Source organism: Spermophilus citellus (assembly GCF_964194105.1).
Source record: "Spermophilus citellus genome assembly, chromosome: 11".
In the NCBI taxonomy this organism is placed as follows: domain Eukaryota; kingdom Metazoa; phylum Chordata; class Mammalia; order Rodentia; family Sciuridae; genus Spermophilus; species Spermophilus citellus.
The window spans coordinates 98,682,638-98,699,468 of NC_138192.1; the positions used below are offsets into that span (position 1 = coordinate 98,682,638).

General features: G+C 39.4%; 2 protein-coding genes across 7 annotated transcripts in view; one reads left to right on the plus strand and one right to left on the minus strand.

Moving 5' to 3' along the window:
* Window positions 1-4,154: 4,154 nt before the first annotated feature.
* HSPD1 (heat shock protein family D (Hsp60) member 1) lies at window positions 4,155-13,965 on the minus strand. Of its 5 annotated transcripts, none has more exons than XM_081260497.1 (12): window positions 13,827-13,965; window positions 12,338-12,513; window positions 11,085-11,337; window positions 10,528-10,610; window positions 9,147-9,242; window positions 8,579-8,672; window positions 8,016-8,184; window positions 6,374-6,473; window positions 5,680-5,925; window positions 5,235-5,409; window positions 4,929-5,107; window positions 4,155-4,557 (listed from the first exon to the last, which is right to left on the minus strand). In XM_081260497.1, the coding sequence occupies exons 2-12, from the start codon at window positions 12,509-12,511 to the stop codon at window positions 4,405-4,407; spliced, it is 1,722 nt and encodes a 573-aa protein (XP_081116623.1). In that variant the 5' UTR covers window positions 12,512-12,513; window positions 13,827-13,965; the 3' UTR covers window positions 4,155-4,404. The 5 variants fall into 5 exon arrangements, with proteins under 5 accessions (XP_081116623.1, XP_081116620.1, XP_081116619.1 ...); XM_081260494.1 differs by lacking the exon at window positions 13,827-13,965 and adding an exon at window positions 13,665-13,798; XM_081260493.1 differs by lacking the exon at window positions 13,827-13,965 and adding an exon at window positions 13,443-13,585.
* The window catches only part of LOC308630448 (MOB-like protein phocein), a 35,117-nt gene continuing 32,245 nt past the window's right edge, over window positions 13,960-16,831 (plus strand). Inside the window, exons 1-4 of one of the 2 annotated variants that reach the window (XM_081260501.1) lie at window positions 13,960-14,092; window positions 14,718-14,882; window positions 15,819-15,908; window positions 15,988-16,229. In XM_081260501.1, the coding sequence (XP_081116627.1) occupies window positions 14,090-14,092; window positions 14,718-14,882; window positions 15,819-15,908; window positions 15,988-16,038 (309 nt within the window). In that variant the 5' untranslated portion in view covers window positions 13,960-14,089 and the 3' untranslated portion in view covers window positions 16,039-16,229. Of the gene's footprint in view, window positions 14,093-14,717; window positions 14,883-15,818; window positions 15,909-15,987; window positions 16,230-16,831 lie in introns of those variants that run through there. The other variant, XM_081260502.1, reaches the window with a different exon arrangement.

Sequence of the window (16,831 nt, forward strand, 5' to 3'; positions counted from 1 at the left end):
CTCGGGATCCTCCTGTCTCAGCCTCCTGAGCTGCAGGGATTATATGCACGCACCACCATGCCCAGCCACATATTTTAAGGGGAAAGAAAACACCAACTTTATAAACTTACCTGGTCAGTGGTATCTAAGATTTATAGCAGTGGGATTGCTTGGTAAAATTATTCTCTCTGTAAAAGGAACTTCTCTTCCTTGGTGTTGTGTTGGTTTTTTTTTTTTTTTTTTTTTTTTTTTTTTTTTTTTTTTTACTGTTTGAGGACCTGAGGTTTGTGGCTACATCTTCCATCTTTTTACTATGGAGAGGACCCAAATTATTTCAGAGAGGCTAACTCAAAACTCTTTAACACCATCCTTGTAGTACCAACTTTACACTTCTCCTTTGGGAGATAATAGACTTCTAGTGTTCAAGTCACTTGAACACAATTATTTGTAGGCCAAGCCTTTATCTTCCTGCTCCAATCTGAACTGGTTGCCCTCTAGGATGTTGTTCAGCTGTAATCTTAGGGATTTCCTGCAGTCGTTGCAGGATTTCCTTCATCTCTCTAATTTTGGGTCCCTATTTCCTGAATCTTTTGGCCTTTTAAAATTTTTATTTACACCCTAATGCTGAAGGAAATCCTTTTGCAGCTTTCTGAGAAAGGGTGACTGAGAGCTAGATTTTTAATTTGTAGTGTCAGAATATGTCATTGTTTTATAGTTGATTGGAGGGGACAAGCACTCAAACACTTAGCAGTTAGAAAAGAGCCAAGAGTCGAAGTTTGCAGTGTAGGTGCTCCCTTAATCTATTTTTAGTTCTCTGCCTTACTCTTGCTCTCTTTTCTCAGGCTCAGTCTTTCTAATTAGATTTATCTGTTTTTCTTCCCTTCACAAACACTTAAGTACTACACTGTATTGGCTGTTACTCTTTTCCCTTAGTGACCAGGAGTTCCTTATGTGTTCCTTGTTTGTGAGGCCAATCGTTTTTTAATATTTTCTCTTGGAACAGGGAGCAGAATAATTTTATTTGTTCTTAATACTTAATTTATTAATCTTATGAATTTATTGTACTTTAAAAATTAAACATTCCTTTAAATATTCACATACTATATGGAATAAGCAAAATAAATTTCCCTGAGCATTTAAATATTGCAAACCTAAGGATTTCTAAACATTTAATTAAAATTGCAAATCCAATTTATAAAATTCTCTTGGTTTTTAAATTATTTTATATGTATAAAATTTTTTTAGTTGTGAATGGACACAATACTTTTATCTATGTGGTGGCGAGGGTCAAACCCAGGGCCTTGCATGTGCTACGAGCTGGGTGAGCGCTCATCCGCTAAGCCACAACCCCAGCCCCCAGCCCTACTCCTTTTTGTTTTGAGTTGGGATCTCAGTTGTCTGACCTTGAATTTGTGATCCTCCTGCTTCAGCCCCTGGAGTAGCTGGGATTACCCATGTGCACCAATGCATGACTTCTCTGGATGTTTTTGAAAGTATTCATGCTCTCAAGCTATAACTGTTCTAGATCCGTTTGATATTTTTCCCATCACAAACCATGGTATCCTAGGAAGACTGTTTCCATTATTTTGCAGGGAGGTTGTTAGGGATTGAACCCAGCGCCTCATGCATACTAGGCAAGCACTAAGCATCTCCGGTCCTTCATTTTGAGACAAGGTCCAAGTTGCCAGGTAGGCGTCATTGTTGCAATCCTGCTGCCTCTTCCTCCTGAGTCTCTGGAATTACAGCTGTGTAATGTTTCATTTTTTAAAGTATGAGGGTTGAATCCAGGGATACTTTGCCACTGAGCTACATCCCCAGCCCTTTTTTATTTTTTGAGACAGGATCTCACTAAATTGCTGAGGCTGGCCTAGAATTTGCAGTGCTACTGAGTCACTGGGATTACAGGTAAGCACCACAATTGGCATCTTAACTCCCAACATAGATAGTTCCCAGCATTTAACCAAGTTTGAAAATGATCATACTGAATTTGTTGCTGTAAGAACTAGGAAGATACCTAAATCATAGGTCCCAAACTAAAGGTTTTTGGATGCTCCAAACGCTGAGCCTAGCAGGGGTTATCTCAGTTAAAGTAGAAATGTTTTACTTCCTCACGAATTTTCCTGAGTCAGCAGGATCTGACTCCCTAATTTCCCATGGGTTATTCCTGTTTTATCCAGGTTTATTTCCATGATTGGGGCTAAATACTGGATCATCGTTTGCTTCCCCTCTCTCTACATAATTCTGGACATTTTTATTTGAAAAGCCCCTCCTTCGTACATATAGATCCTTGGCAGAAAGGCAATTAAATCCTGCTTGTTTTCACAAGCCATTCCATGCTGCTTTTCTCTTTAGGTCAATCTCTCTTGACATTTTGTGAGTGGTTTCCCAGGGAATGTCCATGAACTGACTTGCACCAGGTTTCTTCAAGGGATCTAAATAAATACCTGTTTTCTTACCCACACTGACATCTTTAATAATTTAAAAAAAAATTTAGTTGTGTGCTGAGGATTGAACCCAGTGCCTCACGTGCAAGGCTGTGCTCTACTATCTTGACTAAATACTGTTGATATTCCTGCCCCTTTCTAGAACCTACCCCAAATTTCTGTTATCACAGAAGGTAGAACATGCTTTTCATGGATAGATTTTCTTTTAATATATTTTTTTTAGTTTTCAGTGGACACAACATCTTTATTTTTATGTGGTGCTGAGGATTGAACCCAGCACCCTGCACATGCCAGGAAAGCACACTACCGCTTGAGCCACATCCCCAGCCCAGATATTGTCTTTTTCTATTGGATATTTGGGAGGTGGAGGTTGGATTAAAGTCCCTTTCATCTTTTGTCATGAGCCTGGCCTAAAAATGGGTTTATTAATCATTTTCTACTTTGAAAGAAGTAGAATGGAAAGGATTAAGACTATGGTCTACACAATTCCATTAAGTATGACCATGGGTGTTTGCACTTAAGGCTAAGAAAAAAAGAAATTTCCACATCTCTCTGGCTGCAGCCTTTTTGAATTCTCTTGAAACAATTACCTAGAAGATAAATTCTTCCTACAAATCCTAATATTAAGGCATTTCTTCATTTTTTAAAATTTTTGTTGACCTTTATTGTATTCATTTATTTATATGCAGTGCCTCACATATGCAAGGCAAGTGCTCCACCAGAGCCACAACCCCAGCACCCCCCTTCCTTTTCTAAAAACCTCACTTGACCTCTTATTTGTTAAATAACAGGTCATTTAGTCTCCTCAAATCTGTGACTTAGTCAACTAAGAATACCTTGCTCTGGTAACTAGATGGAAGATTTCGACTTAAGATTTCTCATCTGTGACCAACTTTTCCTTTTTAAACGGGACTCTACTTCTGCCCAGCTTACATCCTTAAAGACAGCAGAGCACTTGCCTACTGTGTACTAGGCCCTGGGTTCAATCCCCTGCATTACAAGACAGTAAGAACATATACCTCAATGCCTAGTTTGGAGAAGCAGCCCAGTGCCAAGCTTAGTAAAATCCTTTCCCACACGAAAAGAGGTATACATTCTGCAACTTCAAGATAGACATCAAGTACACTGAGCCAGAACCTATTTCAAGTTATTAAAAAATAATGAAGTGCTTTGGGATGTAGCTCAATATTGTGCTTGCTTAGCATATCCAAATTCTCCATGCTGGAATGGCACACCCCTTACAAAAGTAAGACTTAGTAGGCTTTGTTCATTTGTGGGCACCCAGCAAGAACTACTCCTAACTCCCACAAGAAATAACAGATTGCCTATTATGACCAGGTCTCAATACACCCAACATTTCCCCCATTAGGTTTCCTGCCTTCTTTTAAAATTCCTCCAATTACCAATGATGCAATTCAGTGTGCAAAAAAAGAGCTACATGAAAATACTATTGGTGAAGTGTTTTACACATGCAAGCTGTCCCTCCTCTCCAACTTAATGTAAAAGCTAACACAAATATTAACTTTAAACAAATTTTTATTACACAAAGGTTGTCACATAATTGGATATTTCTCTACTTTGTACACAATTATTCTCCACAGAGGCTGCTTCTGAACTTCTCATCTGGTGATGGCAAGCACTAAAATCCTGATTTTAGCAGAATAGTAGTAGAAATGCCTCAATGATTTAAGTTGAAAGCAGTACATTGGTACATGGCTCTTGCACCCAGTATCAGGAATGTACAAATGTCTTTATTCAAAAATACAAAATAAATTATTTGTAGGCATGGACAATGACAGCAGTAAACTATTATATACTGTCAACTGAAACCAGTAACTGATGGTTATAGTGATTTTCTTAAACATCAACCAGCCTTTTCTTCAGTCATTCTCAACTGACTTCTCTGAAGTTATTGGTGAGGAACCCTGCCTTGAGCTTCCTGTCACAGTTCATTAATAATGGTAAAGCACTATTCTGAGAATTAGAACATGCCACCTCCCATACCACCTCCCATTCCACCCATTCCACCCATTGCAGGGTCCTTTTCTTCTTTAGGAATTTCTGTGACTACGACTTCTGCTGTAGTTAACAGAGAAGCAACTCCAGCAGCATCCAATAAGGCAGTTCTTACAACCTAGAAAAAGTGTAATGAAATGTTATTTTTCTCTTAGAAAAATGAGTTATGATAATTAAATTTGTCTCATATTGAGTTGTTAAAAGAATTAAAAGATACCTTCATTTTACTTATTTTTTTTTAATGTGGTACAGAGGATTGAACCCAGTGCTTCACATGTGATAGGCAAGCGCTCCCCCACTGAGCTAAAACTTCAGCCCCTTCTAAAAGAATTTTTTAAAAATATTCAACTAGGGCTGGAGCTGTAGCTCAGTGGTAGAGTGCTTGCCTCATACACATGAGGCCCTGGGTTCGATCCTCAGCACCACACAAAGATAAACAAAAATAAAGATATTGTGTCCGTCTACAACTAAAAATATTTAACTACTTACCTTTGTTGGATCAATGATTCCTTTTTCTACCATATTCACAAAATCTCCAAGCATAGCATCATAGCCAACTTCTGGGGAACTCTGCAGAATTTTCTCCACTATTAAAGAGCCTTCAACACCTGCATTCTTAGCAATAGTCATTGCAGGAATTTTGAGTGTTCTTTTAATGATTTCTATACCTGCAAAAAAGCAATTTTTAGCAAATTTACTTTCTTTCATTAGTATCACTATATTATTCTACTTCAGTTATTCAGGAAACCAAAATCAGGCTTCAAGTAAACTCATTTGAAAGTTTTGTTTCTTTACCAATTTTCTGATCTTCATTAGCTGGAGTTAGTGAGTCCAAGGCTGGAATGCACCGAAGCAGAGCACAGCCCCCACCCAGAACAATGCCTTCTTCAACGGCTGCTCTTGTAGCATTGAGGGCATCTGTAACTCTGTCTTTCTTTTCATTCACTTCGACATCACTTGTCCCACCAACCTAAATGTTAAAAGAATTCCAAGTAGTATGGTCTCTCCCATTCAAGATGTAGACGCCAGATCATTTCTAAAAAGCACCCAGGGCCAGCGGATCCCAAGTTCAAGGCCAGCCTCTGCAACTGAGATCCTTTCTCACAAAAGAAATGTTTTGGGCAAAAAATCAGAATTTCCATGACCAAGTTAATCCCATAAATATTAAAAAAAAAAAAAAAAAAGAAAGAAAGAAAAGGCTCAGAAGCCAAGACACTTTACCCCCTATAATAAATCTTACCTTCAGCACAGCTACTCCATCTGAAAGTTTTGCCAGTCGTTCATTCAGTTTTTCCTTTTCATATTCACTATTTGTCGTTTCTAATTGCTCTGTAATTTCTTGAATACGCTTTTCAATTTGAGCTTTATCACCTTTTCCTTTCAAAAGCATGGCATCATCTTTGGTGACAATGACCTCTCCAACTTTTCCTAAATCATGAGGCTGAACATCTTCAATATTTAGGGTCAAACCCTCCTCACCAAACACCTACAAAAAACATTACAAAGTGAATGCCTATAGGTTACAGTGTCTTCCTTTGTACCAAGTTTATTAATGCAAGTATTTTGACAGGAGAAACATCTTGAAATACCATATAGTTTTTCAAAGCTACTACTAGGTCAGAACAAGATTTGAATAGTCTTTCATTGCATTTCCAACTTCTCACTTAATCATCACAACTGTCATTAGTATTATTTAAGAAAACATCACCCAGTCTAAATTCTATATCCATTCTATCATATTCCTTCAAAACTGAAAACAGATATAGTCAGTAAACCCATTCTTATGCCAGACTAATTGCAACGAAAGAAAGGGAACCCAATCTAACTCCCACTTTCCAGACATCCAACAGAAACAGATAGTAGACATTTACTCATACATTTCAGACCTGGAAGTATAAATAACATACAGTAAATGAACATCACATTTAACTTACTGCACCACCAGTAGCAATAGCCATATCTTTAAGTTGGTTCTTTCTGTTGTCACCAAAACCTGGAGCTTTAACTGCCACAACCTGAAGACCAACTTTCAGCCTGTTAAGAACAATTAATGATAAGATTTAAATAGAATAAAAATACCCAGCTTAGTTCCCCTTAAGTTGCAGTACTATTACTTAGGACTGCTGCCATTGATTTTTCTTTCTTATTTTCTAACTTTGGTCAAATTAAGACCAGAAAGATATGAGACAGGCAGGACTATTTTCTACTCATATACATATTCCTATCTGATTACCTTTTAAAAAAATAAACGGATAGCCTCCCATTGCAGTTCAACAGCTAGACCCAGGAACAAAGAACACATCATTTTAGGTTAAAGGGTACACTGATAACTATTTTATAAATGGTAAAAATAGTAATAATAGATATTAAATTTGAGTCATCTAATAATCATTTTGCTCTATGGGTTCCAATCAATATTATAACAAGTTAGTATGAACAAGCAATGTTCTGAATGGACTCTTTTAAAATAAATGTTATATAAAGCTGATGGTGGCATTAAATTTACCTGAAATTTTATCAGGTAAATGAATACTTGGAATACAAAATTAAAGAAATGTCCATCTGAAAGCAGATTGTAGAACAGAAGGAATATTTAGATTTGACTCAGAGCTGGTCTATAGTACCGAGACAGACAGAAATCAGAACAGTAAGCTGTGATGATATGCCAAGTGAATCAACATCAACTTCACAGCTATCTATCAGTAAATGATTCAATAAAAACTCTGTAGGCTTTAGGGGAATATATATATATAGTGCTTGCCTAGCATATGTGAGGCCCTGGGTTCAACACTCAGCACCACAAAAATCAAAACAACTACCAAACAAAACAAAACAACAACAAAAAAACACCAAGGTAGGTAGGCTTCAAATTTCACTATCTACAAGGTTTTTCTTGACTCCCCTACTCCCCACACTTTGGAAACCTAAGCTAAGGAAGATATCCCATTAAGCAAGCTCACATAGAACTTTTCGATCAACTCAAGGTATTTTATATCTGAAATACACTTGCTAATTAATTTGTACATTTTCACTATAACAAAACTAGGAAAGTATTGGGTTGGATATACCTCGATTCTAAGATAAAAAAAATCTTAATGCTCGAGATTATGTTTATAGCATGAACATTACTTGTATTAAATTTTAAAGTGATATTTAAATACAGATTAGTGAAGAACTCGCTTTGATTGCTAATTTCTTTCAGATTGTTTATTAATGTTTACACATGACATGAAGTGCCTAACATTGTTTTATTACCCTAGCTACAAACAAGTGAATCAAGCCAGGCATGGTAGCACACTCCTATAAACCTAAAGATCCAAGAGGCTGAGGCAGGAGGATGGAAAGCTCAAGGCCAGCCTTAGCAACTTAACAAGGCCCTAAGCAACGTAAGACTTTTTTTTTTTTTTTTTTTTAAAGGGCTGGGGATGTAGCTTGGTAGTTCTGCACCCCTGGGTTCAACCTCCCATACTGAAAAACATAAGTGAATCAAATGTGGAGACACAAAATGAATATCTCAAACAGAAATATAAATAATTCTTTCCCCTAGAAATATAAACCACATACACTGCCTATTACCTATTCAAAACAAGTGTACTTAGAGCTTCTCCATCAACATCTTCAGCAATTATGACCAATGGTTTACGGTGAGCATTGGCAATTTCAAGAGCAGGTACAATGGACTGGACGCTAGAAATTTTCTTTTCACTCAACAGAACATAAGCATCCTGGAATTCACATTTCTGACCTGCAAAAACAATGTACGTTTCAAATCAAAATTTCACTACTGAGAATAATTCAACCACAACTTATTTAATGAAAAGTTAAAACAATGCTTCAATACCATTATTAAAAAAGTGGTGAAAAGGTTCATATTTTTTCCTTCTTCGCTTACTATAATATTAACTTTTAAAATATCACAAATCTGGGCTGGGGTTGTGTCTTAGAGGATTTAGCGCTCGCCTAGCATGTGTGAGGTACTGGGTTTGATCCTTAGTACCATGTAAAATAAAATAAAGATATTGTGTCCACCTATAACTAATAAATGTTAAGAAAAAATATTACAAATGCTTTCTAGTGGTGTGCTACCAACTAAGTAACACCTATACTAGTGAGGTGTATTTTTAAAGTTTTGCTCTTACCTTTTGATGTATTAATAAAGTACGGAGAGATATAACCTCTATCAAACTTCATGCCTTCAATAATTTCTAATTCATCCTCAAGTGTTTTTCCATCCTATCAAAAGTCAAAGAATTAGATATAGGACTTCACTGATAAAACACAAAACTTGGAATTACAGACCAAATTAATAACAATACAACCCACTGGTCGGTCATAACTCATTTAGAAAGAAGTATACAAATGCCTAGAGCATTCAACTCCAATTCTGCAACAATTTCCCAAAATATATATTTGAATAATTCTTCCAGGGGAATGAAACCTAACTCAGAACAGATTCATTGCAGGAAACCAAAGCTATTAGTTCACACAAAACCCAGTAAGTACTAAACTCCGTAGAGATGTGAACACATTAAGTAAAGTTTCAATTACCAGACACCTCATTCAAGCTATAGTTAAAAATACACAGTTGCCAAGCAGATGCAGTGGCACATGTCAATGGTTCTAGCGACTTGGGAAAAAGGAAGAGTTTAGGGCCCATCTGGGAGATAAAGCAAGGCCCTGTCTCAAAACAAAAAACCAAACACTTACCTTTACTGTAATCACACCCTTTCTTCCAACCCTTTTCATTGCATCAGAAATAATGTTGCCAATTTCTTTGTCTCCATTTGCAGAAATGGTAGCAACCTGAAATAATTGTTACTCCTCAAAATTAAATGGTAATGCTATTGTCCTCAATCAATACCCTTGGAGTTTCCTAGTAGCTTCCAAACTGATACTTCTATCCAGAAGAAAGGGGAATTCACTACATATTTTTTTCTTTTCCATACTGGATATTGAACCCGAGACCTCACACATAACAATGTATAAGCAACACCCCAGGTCTTTAAAACATGGTTTTTTGTTTGTTTGTTTTTAATTTTGACACCAAGTCTTGTTGCTCAGGCTGGTGTGGAACTTTGGAAACCCCTGCCTCAGATCCCTAGCAGCTGGGATTATAGGTGTGTATGTGGTAGATTTAATCAAATATTGATTCTCTGGTTCAGTGCTTTTTAAACTTATTACTTCGAAGATGGAATAAATACATCATCTTTTTAAAAAATATTTATTTCTTAATTGTAGTTGGACACAATACCTTTATTTTTCTTTAATTGCTGATACTTTGTATTTATTTATACGCGGTGCTGAGAATCGAACCCAATGCCTCACACATGCCAGGCAAGTGCGCTACCTACTGAGACACAATCCCAGCCCCTCCACAATACCTTTATTTTACTTAATTTTATGTGGTGCTGAGGCTCGAACCCAAAGCCCCGCGCATGCTAGGCAAACACTGTACTGCTGGGCCACAACCCCAGCCCAAATATATTATCTTAAACAAAAACAGCAAGAAAAAACTGATCTCATTTTTTGTTGGCAAATAAGGTGATATCATAAATTGACATCAAGGGTAGGAGTTTAGCTCCATAATAAGAGTGCTTGCCTGTCACATCAAAGACCCTAGATTCAATCCCTAGCACTGCAAGTAAAAGCATAACTGACAAGAATCAAGAACATGTTCATGTGTGTATGAATCCATTTTACAGCCACACAGAATAACCCATAAAGATCCAAATGACAGGGCTAAGGATGTGACTTGGTGGTCTTGACTAGCATGTGCAAAGGCCCTGGTTTTATCTCAAGCACAAATTATGGCAAGAGAATTTTAAAAACGTTTTAGAAGTGCAGGGCATGGTGGCATTAGCAGGCAAACCCAGCAACTGAGGATGCTAAAGAAAGAGGATAACCCAGCCTGGGCAACTCAGGAAGACCTGCCTCAAAACAGAAAATAAAAAGGATTGGAGGATGTAGCTCAGTGTTGAAGCACCCCTGGATTCAATCCCAAGTACGAAAAAAACCAAAACAATAACATACCAACCCATACATATCACTAAAAGCAAACCCTTATCATAACATTACAAAATGTCCTTACCTGAGCAATTTCTTCAGGAGTTGTCACAGGTTTAGACTGCTTCTTGAGTTCAGCAATTACAGCATCAACAGCTAACATCACACCTAGTTCAAAAACATATATTGGTTTCATTACTTCCATGTACAGTAGAAATACTGAGGTGACTATTTACTGGTACTACACACTGAACCAAGGGTTCTTATGCATGCCAGGCAAGCACTCTACCACTGAGCTACACTCCCAGCTCATGACTAATATTTTAATCCCTTAATTAAGTCTGTATACAGCTTTTGTACCAGTGCTTTTCCTAATCACATGGAGTTGGATAATATGCAATGAAGCAGTAAATTAAGATTTATCTAATGTAAACCGAGTCTCACAATACCAAAATTATTTTGAAAACCGGACCAAGAAAAGGTCCATGGGTATAATTTCAAGAATTTCAAGTCTTTCTAATTAAAGTATGTTGCCTGTCTCTAAGGTTTACTCAACCCCTCTCACTCCATTATATGACAGAAAAGAAGTCTTATTTCCAAAAAGTAGTATTTTTAGAAATAGTGAAATAAAGACATTTGTACCTCTCCTGATTTCCACAGGATTAGCACCCTTGCTAATCTTCTCGAAGCCTTCTTTGGCAATAGAGCGTGCCAGTACAGTAGCGGTGGTGGTGCCATCCCCGGCCTCTTCATTTGTATTATTGGCAACATCTTGAACAAGTTTAGCTCCAATATTTTTGTATTTATCCTTTAAATCAATTGACTTTGCAACAGTCACACCATCTTTTGTTACTTTGGGACTTCCCCAACTCTGTTCAATAATTACCGTTCTTCCCTATAATTGCAGAGGGAAAAAAATATGACAAGACCACTATAAAAAAATTATACTTTAACTTTGAATGAGGTATTATGGGAGGTAAAAATCCTAGGGACTAAAAGATGTCATCTTATAAAATGAACAAGAACATAAGACAAACTATAAAATTCCAGAACATTATCAATGATATAGAATTTTATATGTGTTTTGGAACAAGTGATGGCATAAACACACTATTATCTATGGGGAAAGAAAATGAGACTCTATAGTTCAATGGGCAATAGTTTTCCAAGTGCAGATGAAAAAAGTTGTGGAGATGGATGGCAGAGATGGTTGCACAATGAAAATGTAATCAATGCTCCTAAAGTATACACCTAAAAAGAAAAAAGGGTAAAATTTTAGCTAGGGTGGCACAGGCCTGTAATCCCAGCTACTCAGGAGGCTGCACAGGAAGATCAGGGAAGTGGGAGGCCACCTTAGAGAACCTGCCTCAAAATAAAATAAAAATGGATGGGGATGTAATTGCAGGGGTAAAACAACTGCCCAGCATTCAGGAGGCCCTGATCCACAATAAAGTGTAAATTTTTTAAAGCATATTTTACTACAACATAAACACACACACACACACACACACACACACTTGAGATATGGTAAGACATAAGCCATACTCTTTCCTCCCTCTATACTTAAATATTAACTACTGGGAAAAGATCCAAAATTTAATTCAAGTAGGCAATCAAAATTGTACCTTTAAGTTTTAAGAATCCACCTTGAGCTATGAGTTACTTCCCGATTACATCACACATTGTACAAAATAAATCGGTCGATCTGGCTGAAGCAGTTTAAGTTTTAAGACCACTAGATCTAGATAGACAAAACAAAAAACCGTCCCCAGAAAGTACAATAGCTTCAAATTCTTTTAAGTACTGTTTCATAGTTCAGTGAGACTACCTACATTAACAAAACGTTATTCCTTGCTTAATAATATTGTAATTAAAATAATAAAGAATACTGATACCTTTGGCCCCATTGTAACAGCTACAGCGTCGGCTAAAAGGTCTACACCTTGAAGCATTAAGGCTCGGGCATCTGCACCAAATTTTACATCTTTGGCATAAGCCCGAGTGAGATGAGGAGCCAGTGCCCTAGACACTGGTCTCATCTGGCGAAGGACTGTGGGTAGTCGAAGCATTTCTGGGGAAGAAAAGGAGATGATCAATAATAGCACTACCCTCGTGTCTCAGGAGAGACATGTCCACCTGTGTTTAAAAAAAAAAAAAATACATGCAACGTTTTCTGTGGGCTGACCTCTGATAACCACCACTATGTCAGAGCCATGGAACGCAGGGCATCTTCAGAACAGTTACTAGCCCTAGCTCAGAAAAGACGCCCCCAGGCCTGACCTACAGCACTAGCACAAAGCATATCCAACTCCTTTCCCATGGCCACCTACCCCAGTCGCTCCAAACGAGTTAATATTTTACCGCTAAAATGGCCTTGAAAGAACCACTCCAAAAATGTCCCTGCGAAACCCAGGCAGTGGGAGTAGAGAGGAAGGTTACAAATCCGAGTGAGCACGTAAGTATACGTATACTTGGCGATGCAAAACGCCGCTCAGCAAAAATTGTCTCCAAGTATCCACCCGAGGTTACTGTATCAGAACAAATTACCAAGACCGCGATGAGGGCACCCGCCCGGCCCACTCAGCAGCCCCACGTGTCTTCCCTTCAGGACGCCCCTAGCAAGGTCAAAAAAGGAGGTACAGTATCTCTGCTACCAGCGGGGCAAAAATCAGTTCCTTCACGGAAGCTACCACTCGCCCTGGCGCCCCGCAATCGGCCTGGAGCGGGTTGCACATGAGCGCCCAAGTAGCTACTATCCCCAGATTCTATCCCGCAGGCATGTCCGCTCTCCTTCCCACGCCTGGACTGGGGCCGCGAACCGTCCGCATGTGATAGGAACCCTCATGGCCGCGCGAGGCCTGGCTCCGCCGGCTAGGCCCGCAGAGCCGTGGAGAAGTACCGGCTGTAGCCCGCCGGCATTCTCAGGAACGTCTGCGTTGGAGGAAGGCCTACTCCGGGGTCGCCAGTCCTAGAACGAAGCGGCACAGGGCGGCCGCGTACCTGCGGGGCGTCGGCAGGGAGTGCACGCGGCAAGGCAGACCGTCTGCGGCGAGTGAGGGACAGAGTGCAAGGCGCACACGGCAAAGAGCCCGAATCCCCTCCCTCCGCCACCCCTAACCCCCCCACCCGCCCTGCGGCACCGCGTGTGCGGCTGCTCCCGCCCCCTCCGAGTCGGCGGCCCGGCCATCAGCATAACTTGCTCGCGAGCCCAGCCCCTCCTACCCGCACAGGGTCAGGCTAGCGGGCCCAGTCCTCTCTTGCCCGCTTAGGCTAGTTCCCGGGCCACTCTCAGTTCCAGAACTTTCCGGAAAGCGCCGCGCTCTCTTAGAGTCAAGGGTCAAATCGCGTCATTTCCGGGAGGGGACACAGGGGTAGATCTTTCACCTGGGCTGGCTGCCTAGAAAAGCCTAGAAAGAACGCCTCTTTTCTTCCGCCTCCCAGCCCTCCCGTCAGTGGCCTGCGCTGAGTCCTTAGGACGAATCACGGCGCGCGCTGGCGCGGCCGCCCTCTCTCCCGGGGGCGGGGGCAGGGCAGGATCCAGCGCGCGTGCGCGCGGGACGGCCTTTTCACGTGTTCCGAGGGCCGGACTGCGGGTCTCTTTGCGGCGGCTGCACGAGAGCAGAGTCCGAGCTGCGGCGGCGCGAGTCATGGTGAGTCCTGCATGGCCCGGAAGCCGCCGGATCCTACTCGGTTAGGATCCAAAGGGGAGTCCCTAGCGGCCCTCTTTTGGGCCTGGTAGGTGATATGGTGGGCCACTTGGTGACCGCCCCCACCTATACCCCGGGGGGGGTACCCCCGCTCGACCCCTTCCTCCACCGCGAGTTTTTTGGACGCACGCGTTCCGCAGGCGTGGTGGGTAGGGGGCGGGAACTTGGACGCGTGCGTGGCTGCCCGCCTGCTTCTGCGGGGCCTTCATGGGTGTGTGTCTTGGAGAAAGCATGGCCTCAAGTAAAAAGATTGACCTTCATCGCTTCCTGAAAGTGTCCAGAAAACCTGAGGACGGAAAATATTTGACCTTGGAATAAACTAAGGTTACCCCTAAAATAGACTGGTGGCTGATGGCGAGAAGCCACAACGACCCTAAAGGGACATAGGGAATGGGAATTAAACTTGACTTATAAAGTGGAACGTTCAAATTCACCTCCTGTGAATAATATGTTTTGGTATTAACTTTGAACTCCAGAACATGTTAGATGTAATGCTTATAGTGGTGTGGTCTGTTGAATGTAATTTACATAGTGTTGTTTCAGCTCTTTTAACATTTTTTTTAAACAGGCTGGACAAGCATTTAGGAAGTTTCTTCCACTTTTTGACCGAGTATTGGTCGAAAGGAGTGCAGCCGAAACTGTAACCAAAGGAGGCATTATGCTTCCAGAAAAATCTCAAGGAAAAGTATTGCAAGCAACAGTAGTAGCTGTTGGATCAGGCACTAAAGGAAAGGTAAATGGGCCACAGTGTGGAACTAATATTTTTGTGTGCATTGCAAGAGAAAAAAGTAAGAGAACCTTGTGTTATTTTCTAGGTAATCTCTAACCTTGCTTTAATGAAAGTGATTGTAAAATGATCACTTTGCTTGTTTTATGATAGGGATTTCCAGTGTATTGAAATTGTCCTTAGCTTTTTGGTAAGTTCCTTGTGATCGTTTTCTTCAAATTCTAAACTTTTGACTAGACAGAAGGTTATGTCTCAAGAAGTCACTGGGTTTTTTGACAATTCACTGAAATTAACTCCAATCATTGACCTTTGTTGGCATACCTGTGAAAGGAACCGTTGACCTTATCCTTGTAAGTTTTCTCCAGTTAATTGTGTAGACCTCCAGCTTTTTAAAGTGTCAGACAGTAAATGCTTTTATATATATTTGGGGGTCAAATATGATAACCACATTGTTCCAGTCTCCTCAAACTTAGTTCTACTAAGGAACTGTCCTGGAATTAGGAATAGGAGGACTTTCAGGAAACCCTTTTATTTCACGTGTCCATAGATTATGTTAATATTTAACAATTTTAAAGTTAGGTTTGGTTAGTTAAACTTTGCTTTTCCAGTAAAACTCCTTGGGCTTTTACCCTGAAGTCAGAATCTGAGTTTTAGTTGAAGAATGTTCCTTATTGCAAATTAGGATTTTAAAGTGATGTTTTTGTTGTGAAAAACTGCAATTCTAGTATAAAGTAGCCACCCAATTACCTTCATTAAGTGAGGGTTGGGATTGTTTCTCAGCAGTAGAGCACTACCTAGCATGTGCAAGGCACTGGGTTCGATCCTCAGCACCATATGAAAAAACAAAAGTATTGTGTCCAACTACAAAAAAATAAATATATGTTTTTTAAAAAGTTAAATGAACTGGATGTATTTGCTGATAAACATCTTTATTATCTTAAGGGTGGAGAGATTCAGCCAGTTAGTGTGAAAGTTGGAGATAAAGTTCTTCTCCCAGAGTATGGAGGCACCAAAGTAGTTCTAGATGACAAGGTATGTAAACTTAATAGCTCTAAAAAGAAGTTAAGTATTTGCTCTTAGCTGTCTTAACTAATAGTTTCTCTATTTGCAGGATTATTTCTTATTTAGAGATGGTGACATTCTTGGAAAGTATGTAGACTGAAACAAATCACTGTTGAAATGGCATCCTATGAAGCTGCCCATTCCACTGAAGTTCTGAGATCTTTCATCATGTAAATAATTTCCATGTGTCTTTTATAATAAACTGATGATAATCTAATAACATCCACTGTCTCAAAATCTTAGTTTCCCTGTACTTGTGTAAACATTTCCAAATAAAATATGTAATGAATGGTTAGTCTTTATTTTATAACTTAAGGTGGTTTAGAGTTCTCCAGCTTATGCTTTTTTCAAGTAATCTAGAAAATTCTGAGAAAGGAGGTTTCTAGGTAGGTGAATTTTCATGTTGAATTTAACTTTATTACATAGTTGTTTCATCCTGATACAAAGCCATGGATTTATACTTTTAAAAATTCTGGCTTAAATATAACAACCTTGTAGTACAGTCTTCTGTTGATGAATCCATTGTTTGGGTTTTGTTTTTTTTAATGCCTCGTTTCTTAATTTTTGTGTTGAAAAACTTATTTCCTGAATGAATATTTCCAGTTTTCAAAACAACACTACTACTTAATCTATTTGGCAAAAACAAGCAAGGCGAGATATAGTCATAACATAGGCTGAATGCCTTCTGTTTTCCAAGGTAGGAACTTTGTGGTGGTAATAATAAATAACCAAGGACACTCAGTAGGAAGTATCAAAGCCAGAATTTGGACTTCAAGATGCTATTTAAAACTTTATCCTTTGGCTTTTGCTATGTTAGCTACTTCTGAGAATTTAGAACACATTATTTGAATTAATTCTGCTGATCAACACTGGTATTGGGGAACAGGTAGTTC